Here is a 16,582-nt window from a genome sequence, read left to right on the forward strand (position 1 = left end):
TTTTTCACTCTTCAATGCTTCCAAACAGAACTAATCCACCCTTGGAAGTTCTGAATTCTTTTTTCTTTCCTTTTTTTTTTTTAATCTATCTCTCTCAATACCCTTTCAAGACAATAAGGTTCTGAAGGGACATGTGTTTCTTCTCCTTTTCGAATGTTAGCACTAGATCATCATACAGATCCTTCCAATTTCTCAAATTATTTACCTTTTCAGGTTTCTTTGGACTTTTCTACTCGTGCATCAAACTTCCTACTCAGTTCTAGTCTTTTATTCAGGAATGCTTAAAGTTCTCTGTTTTACTAAGGTTCTATTAAAGTAGTCCCCTGTAGGTTTATATTCAGTTTTGGAAGGTAACTTATTTTTGGATGTAAGGAGCCTACCTCTTTTGTCTTAATATTTGAATCCCAAGATCTCTACTCTTTTGACCTTTATTTCACATTCTGATTCCAAAAGTTCTATGAAGTTTTCACATATGATTTCTTGAAATATAATATTCAGGCCTTTTAAAAAATTAGTTTTCAGGGAGCCCAATTATTCCTAAATTATCTCTCTTGTTATACAGGTCAGTTAAATATATATATATATATAATATATACATATATAAACATACATACACATACATATATGTGTGTATATATATACATATATATGTATGTGTATGTATGTATATATATGTATATATTATATATATAAGTTTAAATATATATGTATGTACATAGATATAAGATATCTTACTTTTTTTCTATTTAGTCATTCCTTTGGTTTTGTTCTAACATTTCTTTTTGTCTTATGGAGTCATTGATTTCTTTTGATCTATTCTAGTTTTCAGGGATTCTGCTTCTTGGGTAAGGTTTACCATTTTCTCTTCTAAGGTATTTAGAAGCTTCCTTCTATTTCAGAGCTTTTTTTAAAAAATTTTATCTCTTGCCTCATTTCTCCTAGATATGCATGTAGTTCTTGTATTCAAAAGGACTGAGCTTTCACTGACCATTCCTCCCTGCCTCCTACTCCTATTGCACTTAGATCTATATTAAATGTCAAAAATTATTTCTGTAGAAAATAAGAGGACTGGTTAAGATATCTAATTAAAATGAAATTTATGTTGCATTTATTCTAGAAAAATATTAACATGATTTTAAATAGTTCTAATAATTTTTCTATATTTAATCACCTTTATTCTTTATTATTATTTTTAGGTATATTCTTGTCAGCATTGTCAAGTGGCAAAAAACTCAACTGTCTTAGCACGCAGATATCAGCCTCTTAAGGTGGAAGAACCATGGAGTATTGTTACTGTGGATTTAATGGGACCTTTTCATTCCAGCAGCCAAAGCCACGTGTATGCCATAATTATGACCGATTTGTTCACAAAATGGATTGTGATTCTACCTCTCCATGATGTTTCTGCATCTGAAATTTCTAAAGCAATTATTAGTATATTTTTCTTATATGGTCCCCCTCAGAAGATAGTGATGGATCAAGGAGATGAATTTATTCATCAGGTAAGAGAAGCTACCTCCCAAATTCTGGGAAGATAGGACTGTAGCCTTCAATCAAATTATAAGTCCCTAAAGGCACAAAGACTATGTCACATTCTATATCTTTGGCATGTATAATGCTCTACATGTGGAAGGCACTCAGTCAATATTTGTAGATAATGCTTTATAATTTACAAAGTTGTTTCACTTGATCCTTGTTAAAACACTGCGAAGTAGGTCAAGCATATATTAATAACTCCATTCTACAGATGAGGAAACTGAGTCATGAGGTTGTGTTTAGTCATACATATAGTAATTAGTAGAAACAGGATTTATACTCAGGGTTTCCTTAATTCTATAGCTCTTTCCATTACAACCACATTGCTTGTTTGACTTTAAAAATAGTGATTAGGCAGTGTGTGGTAGAAGTTACAAATGTTGCAAAATAGTATGATCTTGAGAACATATAATCCAAGGCAATGTTATAAGCATCAAAATTATGGTAATTTCAAATGAGAACAACATGGATTTTCCATTTGGGGTTTTTTGGCTTCCTCGTTTAACAACTCTTTTAATTTAATTCAACTCATAGGTTAGGGTAAATTGATGTGAATCAATAGATTATCTTTGTATGGACTTCAGAATTACTTAATTTTTCTAAGGTTAGCCATTTCTAAAGGCTTCTGACAAAAATTAAAACCTAATGAACTTTTGAATTTCAAGAAAACAGCCCCAATGTTTATCTCAAATTTATGCTACTTTCTTTTTTATATATACATTACATTGCTTCCCATCATTCAGACTTTCCATGCTTCTGCTCTCCTATTTATCAACACCAACCTTTTTATTCTTTTTCTGCTTTCTTTTTGACTCCAAGAACCCAATGATGTTCCTGTAGCAAAAAGGACACCTAAAAGATGCAATTTTCTGTAAAAACCAAGTAAAAATGAGGTAGAGAAGCAGAGTATGTGATATTTAACAAAACCAGTATCTGAGCTTCTCTAAGAGAAGGTTCTTATTTGAGGTCTGTGAACTCGGGTTAAAATAATTGGTAACTGTATTTTAGTATAATTGGTTTCCTTTGTGATCTTATGCTTTTTGTTTTATGCACTTAAATACATCACTTTGAGAAGGGGTCCATAAGCTTCACCAAAAAGGGATCCGTGACAAAATCCCCAACTCTAAGGCCTCCTTGATTTCTTTTAAGCACCTGATTTGATGCTTTTTTGTGTATGTCTAATTTCTTCTATCAGGAATCCGATAAAAGATTTCTTTCCCCACTCTTGTCCATCCTCCACTCAGTTGCCAAAGTAATCTTTCTAAAGCACAGGTCTGACAGTGGCATCCCCTTACTCAGTAACCTCCGTTAGCTCCCTTTTACTTCCAGTATCAAATATAAAATCCTCTTTTTAGGCTTTTAAAGCCATTCATAACCTGGCCCCCTCCTACCTTTCCAATTTTTACACCTTATTCACCTGCATTGTATTCTACCATCCAGTGACACCAGCCTTCTTGCTGCTTCTTGAATAAGGCACTCCATCTCTCGACTCTATGCTATTTCATGGCTGTCCCCCATGCCAGAATTCTCTCCCTTCTTTCTCCACCTACCACCTTCCCTATCTTCCTTCAGGTCTCAACTAAAATTCTACTTTCTGCAAATAGCCATCCCTCTCCATGATAGAGCCTTCCTTCTGAGATTACCTCTAATTTGCCCTTTCCGTATCTTGTATGTACATGATTGTATGTCTCTCCCATTAGATTGTGAACTCCTTGAGGGCAAGGATTGTCTTTTGCCTATCTTTGTATCCTCAGTACTTAGAACAGTGTCTGGCACATAGTAAGCTCTTAGTAAGTGCTTGTTGACTTGACTTGACTTCACAAGGGACATGGTCAAAATTATATTGAAAGTTATAATCATTCAACAGAAAAATGGACAAGTGAAAGAAAATACAACTTTGTTTTATATTTCAGATTAATGGAGAACTCTTTGGGCTTTTTGGTACAAAGCAAATGGTCAGTTTCTACCCATCCCAGCCAGACGATGCAAATGAAAGAACTGCAAACACAATTAAAATTTTTCTTTCAAAATACTGCCTTGACCACCCAAATGATTGGGATGACCATCTATTAGCTATTTCATATGCCTTCAATTTGACTCACTTGGTATGTACTTTTTATTTCTTTGATTAAAGTTGTTTATTGATCATTTTTAGTTTGATATGTAAAGCATTTTATACCAGATTTGCCTGTTTGTCTTCCTTGAAATAGGAACCTTCAAAAAATATACCATACTTCCAAATGTTTAATCGAAATCCAGATGAGCTTGGAGCTTCAGATGTGTTTCATGAAGGAGAAGGTAGTGAAAGCATATGCATGTTTGCCAAAATTTTACGTGCAGTTAAAGAGGCTGATAAGATAATGGTGGACAAGACAACATCAACATGCCAAGTAATTCTTATTAAAATTGCTTATCCATTAAAAGACTAATTATCTTTAAAATGCCCATCGTTCATCTATTATACCACTAAGGCAAAATTTCTTGGCTTGAAATTTTGACTTTTTTTCGTTTGGGCACTATACTCATTAGTTGTCATAAAAGTATTTTGACCTTTCAAGAAATGTTTCTTGTTTCTTTTCTTTTTTAAAAAATGCAGTTGGATGACCACATTCATGATGAAACACAAAGTAAAAGCAAGATTATCATTAAAAAGAGACCAAAGCAACTGAATCCATTTCACCTTAAAGTTGGACATGAAGTTCTTCGACAAAGGAAAAATTGGTGGAAGGATGGACGTTTCCATTCAGAATGGGTTGGTCCTTGTGTCATAGACTACATTACAGAAAAGGGATGTGCTGTCCTAAGAGACAACACAGGTACCAGACTTAAGAGACCCATCAAAATGTCACACCTTAAACCCTACATAAGAGATTCTGGTGAACAAGGTAAATCTCAGTTATGGCTCTTATTTTGCTCATTTTTTAAAAAATGAGGCTAAAGAGTGAAGATAAGTATATACTTTTATCCCTTTGGGGACATTGCTATTCTTAGGGTTCTTGGGTTCAGGATCCCGGACCGTCTTTGTCAGGGTCTAAAGGGAGTCAGTGGTGGTGTTTTGACCCATTCCTGTCTCAGAAGATGCCCTGCTTCATTGTTAAGAAAATTTTCCTTACATTTAAAATTTTTGCAAACTTCATCCATTATTCCTAGTTCAGACAACAAGGACAAAGCAAAGCAAATCTTTTTTTTTAATTTTTATATTTTATTTTCCAATTACATGTAAAAGAGATTTTTAACATTCATTTTAAAAAACTTTTATGAGTTATAAATTCTCTCTCTCCTCTTCCCTTTCCTCCTCATCAAGAAGGCAAGCAATTTGATATGGATTTTACATGTATATTCATGCAAAACATATTTCCCTATTAGACATGTTGTGAAACAAAACACAAAGCCCCACTCCGCCAGAAAAAAAAAAGGAAAATCAAGAAAGATAAAGTTTAAAAAGTATGCTTTGATTTGCATTCAGACTCCATCAGTTCTTTCTCTGGAGGTGGAGAGCACTTTTCTTCATAAGTCCTTCAGAACTGCCTTGGATCATTGTATTGCTGAGAGTGGCTAAGTCATTCACAGTTGATCATTGTACAGTATTGCTGTTACTATGTATAGTGTTCTGGTTCTGCTCACTTCACTTTGCATCGGTTGATATAAGTCTTCCTAGATTTTTTTGAAAGCATCCTATTCATCATGTCTTATAGCATATGTGTATTCTATCACAATCGTATTCCACAACTTGTTCAGCCATTCCCAATCAATGGCCATTCTCTCAATTTGCAGTCCTTTGCCACCACAAAAAGCTGCTATAAATATTTTTGTATACACAGAGCCTTTTCCTTTTTCTCTGATCTCTTTGGGGTATAGACCTAGCATGATATTTCTGGGTTTATACAGTTTGACAGCCTTTTGGACATAGTTCCAAATTGCTCTCCAGAATGGTTGGATCAGTTCACAACTCCACCAACGGTGCATTAGTATCCCAATTTTTCCACATCCCTTCCAGCATTTGTCATTTTTCTTTTCTGTCATGTTAGCCAATCTGATAGGTGTGAGGTGGTACTTCAGAGTTGTTTTAATTTTCATTTCTTTAATCAGTAGTGATTCAGAATATTTTTTCATATGCCTCTAGATAGCTGTGATTTCTTCATTTGACAGCTGCCTGTTCATACACTTTGACCATTTATCACTGGGGAATGACTTGAATTCTTATAAATTTGGCTCAGTTCTATATATATTTGAGAAATGAGGCTTTTATAAGAGAAACTTGCTGTAAATTTTTTTCCTAGTTTTATAAAGCCAGACAAATTTAATGCTTCTTCTGCATATCATTTTAGATACTTAGATAGCTATCACATTCTCCCAAGTTTTTTCTTTTACAGACTAAATATCCCTAGTTCCTTTTATAGGTGGTCATATGTTATGAACTCAGGCTCCTTCATCCTCCTGGCTGGTATCTTTTGAACATTCTTCACTGATTGTTGCCCTTCCTAAAATGTGGTGCCCAGAGCATCTAGATCAGGGGTAGGTTCCCCACCCTTGGCTAGATGTTGTCTGATCAGGGCATAATACAGGACAGCCACTTCTCTTGTCCTGGACACTGTGTGTGTCCTTAATGCTGCTTAATATCCTATAGGCTTTTTTGGCTACCCTATCCCACCATGAACTGCTAATGAACTTAAGTCTTCTAAAGCTTTCTGGAGCTTCATCCATCTACCTGCCACCTAGCTATTTTTAAAAAAGAAGCAACCTTTACTTTTCCCTATACATTTCCTGAGTCTGAAGCTTTCTGAGGCACATCTTTAACTCTGCCTCTAGCCCATGGTTCTGTGTTATAGCTTTGATATTAAAAGCACTCATGGGCATCCCCTCTTTCTGACATCAGAGTTTTGTCACCTTTGACTAGGTTTTGTTCCTTGCAAGGACCTTCAGCCCTTGCATTTTCATTTTCAGATGACAGCTATCTTTTTCTAAGCTATCTCCCTCCTGGCCAACCAAGAAAAGGAAAAGATTGCAAAGACTTGCCAAGCAGCGTTCATCTTCAGTATGACTCTTTTTGAAGTCTTTTCTCAGTCTGAAGTTCTAAGCTCAAAGCTCATTTACTCTCTCTCTCCCTAGTCAATTCCTACTTCACATTAAAAGGATTTCATTGCTAGGATCTGCCCAATTTAACATTCTAACCTCCTACTTCTAAAAAGGGCTAAATCTTTTCCCAAGTGAACATGTTTAAAGCACACCTGGAAAGACTCATTTCCAAACAACTGTTCAGTTTTCTCAGTCAATAAGCATTTATCAAATGTCTGCGATATACTAAGTGCCAGGCTACAAAGACAAAAATGAAATAATCCCTGCCTCAGGAGCTTACACATATTCTGCTGGGGAAGATAGTCATAATAAGTTATATACAAAATTATGAAGTAAATTAGGAGTGGATGAGAGAGCACTAGCACCTGAAGTACGGGGAGAGGCTTTTTGAAGAAGGTGGTGCTTGATTAGATGTGGAAGTAAAGAGAGGGTATGCCAGTCATAAGAGATATTTAGGACAAAGACCTGGAAAAGGGCCAGAGTTTGGGAAGGGGCTAAGTAATTATATCCCCAGTGTGATACCCACAGCAGCTGCTATGAATGTGCAGACATATTTCCAGGGTCAAATCACAAAATATAACAAACTCTCTTCCTCCAAGGCAAAACCAAAATATTTATTCAGATATCAGAAAGCCACATCCACCATGGTAACAAAGAAATTTATACACATCACCAATCCAGGGAGCACCAACATCCCCAAGCCTTTCCTACGTTAGGCCTCCCCACAAACAAGCTCCCTTAGGCAAAATTCCTCCCTCTGTCACTCACACTAGCTGCTCTGCCTCTGTTCAGCCTCGTTGTCTCCCAGCTCTTTCTAACTCACTTCCTCCATGTGACTCAAAGCAGGTCACATAGACCTATTAATGGGCGTGAAAGATCTTCCCATTCTATTAACATTACAGTAATGTATGACAAGGTTGCAAAGATGTGTTGGGGACCCTGTTGTGACAGACTTTAAAAGCCAAACAAGTAACTTGTTTATATGTTAAACCAGGGCTGTCCAACCTTAGGTTTTTGTTGAAACAATAGACAATATATTTTGATTTGCCATTTTAGTGAGAGCTCTGTGGTAGCTCTGCTTCATTTACTAAAGCATTTATGTAAATTTCTAAGCTTGTAGGCAGGCCCCATAAATCCCATAAATGCACTGCAAGCCACATTTTGGACAGCCCTGATTTAGGAGATCATTGCAATAGGCTGGGAAAGACATAATGAGGGCCTGATTAAAGTAGTGAGTGTAGGGACAAGACCAGATGTGAGATAGGAAAGGCAGATGTGTAAAGTTTAAAATGATCAGATTTGACAGCTAATTGTCCTGTTCTCCTTGACTTCTCTGCAGCCTTGGACACTGATCACTCTCTCTTCCTGGACACTCTCTTCTCCGTAGGTTTTTGGGACACCACTCTCTCCTGGTTCTTCTCCTACCCATCTAATGACTTCTTTTCTGTCTCCTTTGCTGGATCCTCTTCCAGCTAACACCCTCTAACTGTAGGTGTCCCTCAGGGTTCTGTCTGGGCCCTCTTCTCTTCTTCCTCCATATGACTTCACTTGGTGCTTTCATCTGCTCCCATGAATTTAATTCAAGTCTCTGCGCTGATGATTTTTAACTCTAGCTTTCCTGCCCCAGGCTCTCAGCTGACCTCCACCCTCCCAATCTCAAACTGCTTTTCGCACATCTAAAATTGGATGTCCAATAAACATCTTAAAGTAAACATGTCAAAATAGAGCTCATTATATTTCTCCTTAAACTCTTTTTACCTGTTACTGTAAGAGGGCAACCCCATGGTCTCAGTTCCTTAGGCTTGCAACCTAGGAGCTGTCCTGGACTTCTCACTGTATCTCACCCCCCACCCCCCACCCCCACATCCAATCTGTTGCCAAGGCCTGTCAGTTTCACCTCTGCAACATCTCATGTACTCCCTTTTCTCCTCTGATACTGTCCCCACTCTAGTGGTGGCCTTCATCATCTCATGCCTGTATTGTTCCAATAGCCGGCTTGTAGATCCACCTACCTCAACTCTCTCCCCATCCAATTCATCTTCCATTCAGCCACCAGAGTGATTTTCCTAAAATGCAAGTCTGACCATGGCACTTTCGTACTCAGTAAACTCCAGTGACTCCCTATTAAATCCAGGATGAACTTACAAAGGAAACAATTATAGTGTATTGGTTTGATTATGAGATACACTTTTCCCCAAAATCTGGCTCTTACAAAACCAGAGAGTAGCCCTTAATCATTCTTATTTTTCAATGTATTCTTCATACAAGAATATATGTATTTTTTTTTCTTTTAAAAAGATCTTATTTTAGAGGTTTACCCTCTCCATGGCATCCTGTCCAGGTATCATGAAGACAGATTTATGCTGTTTTAAACAATAGAAAAGTAAACGTTGAGATGCATAGGATCATAGGACCCTTAGAGGCTCTCAAGATCAATCCCCTTATTTTACAGATGAGGAAACAGACTGAGAGAAGTTAAGTGATTTGCCCAGGATTACAGAGCTATTAGTAAGTATATGAGGCAGGATTTGAATTCAGGTCTTCCTAACTAAATCTGGCACTCTCGGCATTATGCCACCAAGCTACCTTATGCAAAAAATATCTTGTTAACCAGCCAAATAGTGGATTCTGAAACTTAATTCTGAACCCTTAAAAAAACCAAACTATCTACAGCTTTTTAATTTTAACAATAAATGTGACTTGTTCTTTTCCTATAAAATCACATTTATATCCTCCCTTCAAAATAAACTCCATAAGGTAATTTTAAAAGGATTCGCTAGTTGAATTTTAAGCAAACAAAAGGTCTCTGAGTAGCCATCAACTTTTTTTTTTTTTTTTGAATTTGACTGTAATTCCATTGGACAAGCTGTATCTAAGAACACTGAGCCTATATGATTATGGTTGTCTATTTGCATCTATCATGGCTACTCTGCAACCTTCAGATTTCAAAGCCATATCAAAGGATCATTGTCTAAGGCAAATCTGCTTTTGTTGCCAAATTCTAATTTATTCCTCTTTAGGACATGTGTAGGGAAAGCATATTCAGTCCTTAGGTTAAATTAGCATCATTCCACATAGCTGTTATTATAAGTGAGCCCATAGTGTTTGTTTGTTTTTTCTTATTCAGTGATTTTTTGGGAGAATGCTTTATTAATTTGATAGCAATAAGAAAAATTGAAAAAGCCTTGGCATATTTGTTTGATTTAATGATGTTCTCTCCTTCCTATGCAAGAGATAATTTTGTTGCTTCATCATCAGCAAGGCAACAACTTGGGAGATATTTTCTAGTAGTTCTAATTTTTTTGTGATTATCCACCTGTATTCTTTTGCCTTTTATAATCAAAAACATATTTTTGAGATGGTATGGTTTGATCAAAAGACAGAAAAGTTAACTAGTCGAGTTAGGCTTGAAACCCGTAAAAATGATTTTATTCTTTGATTTGGCATCCAGAAAAGAATCTTCCTTTTGCTTATTTATGCATATCTCAAGCAGCCCACATCTTATTTTTCTTTATAGAAAAAATTCAAGTTGCATAATATCCGCAGATCTGAATTGGTAGAGGAAGTTTCCTAACTGTACATTCTTTCCACTCATAAAACCACAAGTCTGGTTAAAAAATGTTTTATTTGTCTCTTTTAAAAATATATTATGAAGTGTTTTATTTTTCATGCTTCTTTTCAGTCACCTGCTATTGACATTACTTTTCCTCATTGTACCTTTTATATTCCTTATAAATTGCTGTCTGCTTATCAGCCTTTTTTGATAGTATTGTGTGTTTGTGAAATAGGCTTAATCATAATTTAAAAAGAGTTAGATTAGTTGAAAGCAAAATGACTTCCAAAAAAGCTTTCAACTTCATACATGTTAAAGAAAATAATTCTTGTTGCTTTCTGACTGTATTATCTCTTTCTGCCTCTGCCTCTGTCTCTCTGTGTCTCTGTCTCTGTCTCTGTCTCTCTCTCTCTCTCTCTCTTTCTCTCTTTCTCTCTCCCCCCCCCCCTCCCTCCCTCTCTCCCTCTTTCTTTCTTTCTCAGTATTTCTATCTCTGTCTTGGTCTCTCTCCCTCTCCATCTCTCTCTATGTCACTCTGTCTCTCCATCTCTCTCTATGTCACTCTGTCTCTCCATCTCTCTCTATGTCACTCTGTCTCTCCATCATCTAGCTTTTTAACTGCCTATAAGCATATGATCTCTATATCCTTAAACCTTTATTTACCCTGTCTTTCCTCTCAAACTTTTCTCTTATATCTCTTCTACTGCCAGTTTTATTTCTAAAAATAGTCTATGCTTGCTGACTTCTCTCTCACCATCCACTTAATTCTCATTTATCTAACTTCTGACCCATCACTTACTGAGCTGATGTTACCAACAGTCTTTGAATTGATAAATCTAATGATATTTCTCAGACTGCCTCTTTATCGATGTCTCTGAAGCTTTTGAACCCATTAACAAATATTTCCTTCCTTGGCTTCTGTGACATTGTGCTCTTCTGGTTGTCTGTTACATTAGACATTTTTGCTGCATTATCATCCATTTACCTTATTTTTTCCTTAGCCTAGGTGCCCCTAGGGACCTTTTCTTTGTCTACACTATCTCTTTGATGTGATATTTTATGCTCTCTTGGATTGAAGTATCATTTCTATGTAGATGACTCCTAAATTTGTATATCTAGCCCTAAACTCTCTTCTCAACTCCAGCCTTGCAAGCATCATCAACTGCCTAACGTTTCCTTGAGGATAAACCATTGGCATGTCAAACTCAATTTGCTCCAAATAGAACTTATAATATTTCACACTAAACTCATTCTTCTCCCAAACTTTTCTATTTATGTTGCAGGCAACACCATTTACCTAGTCATTCTGATTAGTGATCTCATCATCATCTTTGATTCCCTTCCATCCTTTCCTCCTAGCCAATCAGTTGCTAAATAGTACTAATACTACTAATTACTAATACTGCTCTTGCAACATTTCTTGCATGTGTCCTTTTGTCTCTACTCACACAACAACCACCCTAATTCATCATATTTTATCTGAACTACTGTGGTATTCTTCTAACTTGTTTCCCTAATTGGTCTGTCTACCCCAATCTGTTGTCCAAATGAATGCCAAAATAATCTTCTTAAGATATGTTACCCCCTTATTGAAAAGCTTCACTGGCTCCCCATTATCTCTGGAATAAAATGTACTCCTCAATCTAGCATATAAGGTCTCCTTCCACCTAAATATTCAGCCTTATTTTATATATTACTGCCCTTCATAAACTCTATGCTCCACTCTAATTAATATTGATTGTTAATATTAATAATATTAAGTATTAATAGCTTTTTTCCAAATTAAACACTCCATATTCAGTCTCTATGCTAACGTCCCCCATAGCTGGCACATACTTTGATTCCTCTCACCCCCGAGTTGTAATGCCTTCTTTTTCTTTAGTATACCTTCTCTCATACTTATTTTTGTATTTGTCCATTCACCTGTAATAGAAAGTAAACCCATTGAGAGCTATTCTGTTTTTGTCTTTGTATCTCCACTGCCTAATGTTTGCTGAAATTCATGTCACCTCTGTCGACCTCCATTATTAGCAAATTGGAGTTGGACTAGATTCTCTCCAAAGTCTCTTCTTACTGAAAATCTCTGAACCTATGAGCTAATAAATTAGCATCAAAATTGTAGCAAAATTAGTAGAATAAAGAGGAGAAATACTTCAGAGACTTTGTTAATTTGTACATAATTGAACATAATTGCTTAATTAAGAGCATACTACAAACTTTTTTCTGAAGTTGGAAATATGCAAAGTGGAAAGGGCTTTAGGAGAGATAATTGAGAATAATTGAAACAGTTGATAGTAGCCTAAATTTCCAAAATGTTAAATATTAATCTCGTTGAGATTGGTTTCTCTCTATATGTTCCATGAATGTATGTTCCAGCACTCAGCACCATGCTTGGCACTGTTTTTTTATTCATTGTTGGATAGAAGGTGAGCCATCCAAAAGTTAGTTGGCCTATCTTACAGTTTGCAAATGAGTCTGACTGCTTATAAGAGACTTTCTTCTTGTATATGGGCCATAATACACATTTCTTGAAATACATTAAAGAGATGGATGTACCTTTTGGAATTTGGGAAGCAACTAAATGAGAACTCTGAAAATTATCCAGAGTTGATTGTGAAATAATTACACAAAATAAAATTTTCTAAAGATATTGTATTTTCTGCCATTGATTCAAAAGTATATAAACCTGATAAACAAGTAAATTATTTCCATTAAAATGTCTCCAACCTTAACAAGTAAACTCACTTCATTTTTAAAAAATAATATTGTATTTCTCCAATTACACATAAAAACAATTTTTAACATTCATTTTTTAAAATTTTGATTTCAAAATTTTCTCTCTCTCTCCCTTCCCTGACAAGGTAAGCAATTTTCTATAGGTTACACATGTGCAATCATGCAAAACATGTTTCCATGTGTGTGAAAGCAGATACAACCCAAAAAAATAAAGAAAGTGAAAAATAGTGTGCTTCAATCTACATTCAGACTCCATAGTTCTTTTTCTGGGTGTGGATAGCATTTTTCATCATGATTCCTTTGGAATTGTCTTGCATCATTGTATTGCTAGGAATAACTAAGACATTCACAGTTGATCATCTTATAGTATTGCTATTACTGTATATAATGTTCTCCTGGTTCTAAGTGAGCTCACTTCAGAGAGAAAACATGGCAAACTATAAAAATGAAAATAAAATTTAACTTTAACTACTAGTTTTCAAAGTTGAATATAAAAGTTTAATTTAGGTTTATTTATTTTGTAAATTGTTTACCTGAATATCACATCTTCTCCTCTCTTTTATAAGTATTTAGTGGAACTTTTAAAGTCCACTTTTGGAATCTGTATTTTGTTTCCTTCAATTAAATGCTTTTAAAACTCTAACACCAGCAAGTTGGATCTTTACATTCAGAACGATACCATCAGCCGGCTTGTTCTTTAAGTTTCACCCTTTTGAGGAAAGCTTGTTCTGGAGAATATTACATACTTTGGATTTTACCAGTTCTTCAAAGAGCCCAGAAAATACTGTATCACTCTCTATGGGGCTCACCAATTTAAATCCTCAAAAGGAATGAGGCAATGTATAGAAACAAAATTTAAACTTTATTTTCAGCCAATATTGACTTATACTTTGAGTAATATCTCTTTGTACAACTAAAATAATTTCAAAATATCAGAACCCATTATGTCTTGAACCCTAGAGGTAAAGCTTTTAAAATGAATATTTCATTTTAATGTCTGAATTTCTACTTTTTCTGATAATCCTGGGCCTTCTGCTCTGAAGAATTAAAAAGAGGCTTCACCTTTAAGAATAAATGAGGTGGTTGTACCTTCAGCAGTTTTTTGGGGGTTTTTGAATTTTTGACTAAAGGTGCCATCCCTTGATTAACTTCTTAAAGAAGCCTATTCGCTGAAAGGGCATTACCTCACTCAACGTGAGAACCTGAAAAGACCTTAGCCTGAAAGGGCCAGGGTCTCCCAATGCATCCTAGGCCACCTCCAGTTGTCTTTGTGACTATCAGGCCACTGGACCCAGATGGCTGTGGAGGTGAAAGTGAAGCTGGTGACCTTGCACAGTCCTCTCTCCCTTACTCAGAGTCAGCTGCAAGTCATGTTATTATTTCCGTGATGTCATGGTCCTCTTTAAGAATGAAGGGCAAACACAACAGCTTCATGTAGAGGATTCAGAATAATTTTCCATTGTGTGTGATCATATTTGTATAGAATTTTCTAGGTCAGTTCTATGCAGTTTTATTACCTTTTTGGTTGATTTTTAAACATTTTTTTCCCCAGGTTAATTGCTTAAGCACTATAAAGTCAATCATACTCTTATTCCAAGAAGATTTGCTAAAGTAGTCAAGGAGTATTCAGTTGTATTCTGAGCCAAAATTACTAATTCACGTTTTCAAACTGCTCTCTTTCGCATCTACATCTTATTTTCCATTTTCTAGTTAGATCTTAAAATAAATTCAAAGGAATCTCTAATCTCCAGGCATGTGCCAAGAACCTAGGCCATGGAGGAAATCCAGTCTGGATACCAGAAAATAAGATTTTTATGTCATGAACTTAGTTCTTTAATAGATTACCTGAAGAGTTTTAAATTCCATTAGAGTTCAACCATGAGTGTTGATATTTCAAATTTCATTAATTCATTTACTACTGCTTCCTTGTCTGAAAGAAGAAGAGTGTGTGTGTGTGTGTATTTTTTTTTTTAAACTGGACTTGTGATTTTATTGGTGCAGGTAACTCCTGATGAGGAAACTCCCTCTCCCAATTTAGATCTGCACCTCTTCTGCAATTTACATCCATAGAGAGTTGCCTAAAGCCACTGTGACATTAATAGATTTACCCAGGCTGACACAGCCAGTTTATGTTAAAGATGGGACTTGCACTCAGGTCTTCCTAGCCATTGGGCTGACACTATTTACTACACCATGCTACCTCTCAGCAGACTTCTTAGGGTAGCATAATTTCCAAACGTTATAGTTTATAGTTTGCTACTTAAAGAGGGAAAAAATAGACCATAAAAACCATAAACTTTCTAGCAATTTGGTATTATTTTAAAGAAAATTTTACTTTTAAAAACTGCTTATTCATCCATAGCTGTAAACTATCATAATTGCTGAACGTTAACTTCTTAATATATGTATTCGTTCACTACACAATAAGAAAAAGGAAATTTTTATCTAAATTGGTATTCTTATTTCTTATTTTGTTTATAATTATAATTGATTGTCTTTATGAAAGATAAACTCATGATTTTTTTGTTTGTTTGTTTTAGATAGCCATTATCATTTACATGATTCAGTAGTGGCTGATCATGACTACGTTGGGTTAGCTGAAATTCCAATTGGATCATACCAGCCAGAGATTCTTGTAGAAGATGCAGCTATTTGTACAGCAGATGACAAGTTACCTATACCAAGCAATGGTCATGAACTGTCAGACAACAAAAACTCCAAAATTTCTCAGCTGTTAGAAGATCATGGCATTCAACCTGTCAACTTAAATCTTGAAAAGCAGACTTTTAGTCTGTTGGACTCTTCAAACCAAGGCCTGGAATATTTAACTTAAATAAATTTAGGCAATGTTTGCTTAGAATTCATAACCTCTTTTTATAATGCTTTGGCTACATTAGACAAAAGAAAGTATATGTTAACATATTATTAAATCCCGAAATTGTTTTAACTATTTATTTAGTAAAATATGTATATTTGTGATGGCTGTGTATATACACATGTCTGTTTATATATATGCACATATATAAATGTAAAACATAATTATACTATATATATGAAATGGTAAATATATTTAAAATACTTATTATGAAAAATGTATTTTTCCCAAAAGAAGTACAGGGTTTGTGTTTAAAGCACCTATACTTTAATAAAAGCAAATTAAATTCCAGCTTAGTGTCTACTGTTTTTAACCTGTTTTTAATTCTGATTTTTTTCATAAAATACTGTTTTTCAGAATATAGCAGATTCTACTGTAGCACCTAAAATTGAATTTTAAAAGAGTGAAATAAATTTTTATGTGATACGCGATTAATAGAATGTTGGAGGAAATAACTGAGACATATGTCAAATGGAATCTTATAGGATATCAACTTTTGGGGGATGACATCGTAGAAATGTCTTCTCATTTAGGAGTATATCACTTTCTAAAAGGTATAAATAAACTTTAACCTGATCCATTATTTATATATGGATATGTAATCTGAGAGGCATATACACACATACATACATATAATGTATGTACGCATGTATGTGTGTGCGCATGCATGTATAAATACATGTGCCTGTGTATATATACATTGTGTGCATATACATATAGATATATAGATATGTGCATGGATACGTATATAGATACACGCATATAACAGAATGTCCCAGAATTATTAGTATGGTTTTAGTATCTTA

The 16,582-nt window shown here is 35.2% G+C and overlaps 1 protein-coding gene across 1 annotated transcript in view; it reads left to right on the forward strand.

The window, feature by feature from the left end:
- Positions 1 to 15,874, forward strand: part of GIN1 (gypsy retrotransposon integrase 1) — a 47,167-nt gene extending 31,293 nt beyond the window's left edge. The window contains 5 exon segments of the mRNA XM_036737391.1: positions 1,197 to 1,502; positions 3,450 to 3,641; positions 3,747 to 3,926; positions 4,133 to 4,421; positions 15,442 to 15,874. Coding sequence (XP_036593286.1) covers positions 1,197 to 1,502; positions 3,450 to 3,641; positions 3,747 to 3,926; positions 4,133 to 4,421; positions 15,442 to 15,734 — 1,260 coding nt within the window. The 3' untranslated portion in view covers positions 15,735 to 15,874.
- The last annotated feature ends 708 nt before the right edge of the window (positions 15,875 to 16,582 follow it).

Source organism: Trichosurus vulpecula, chromosome 1, assembly GCF_011100635.1.
Source record: "Trichosurus vulpecula isolate mTriVul1 chromosome 1, mTriVul1.pri, whole genome shotgun sequence".
NCBI lineage: Eukaryota > Metazoa > Chordata > Mammalia > Diprotodontia > Phalangeridae > Trichosurus > Trichosurus vulpecula.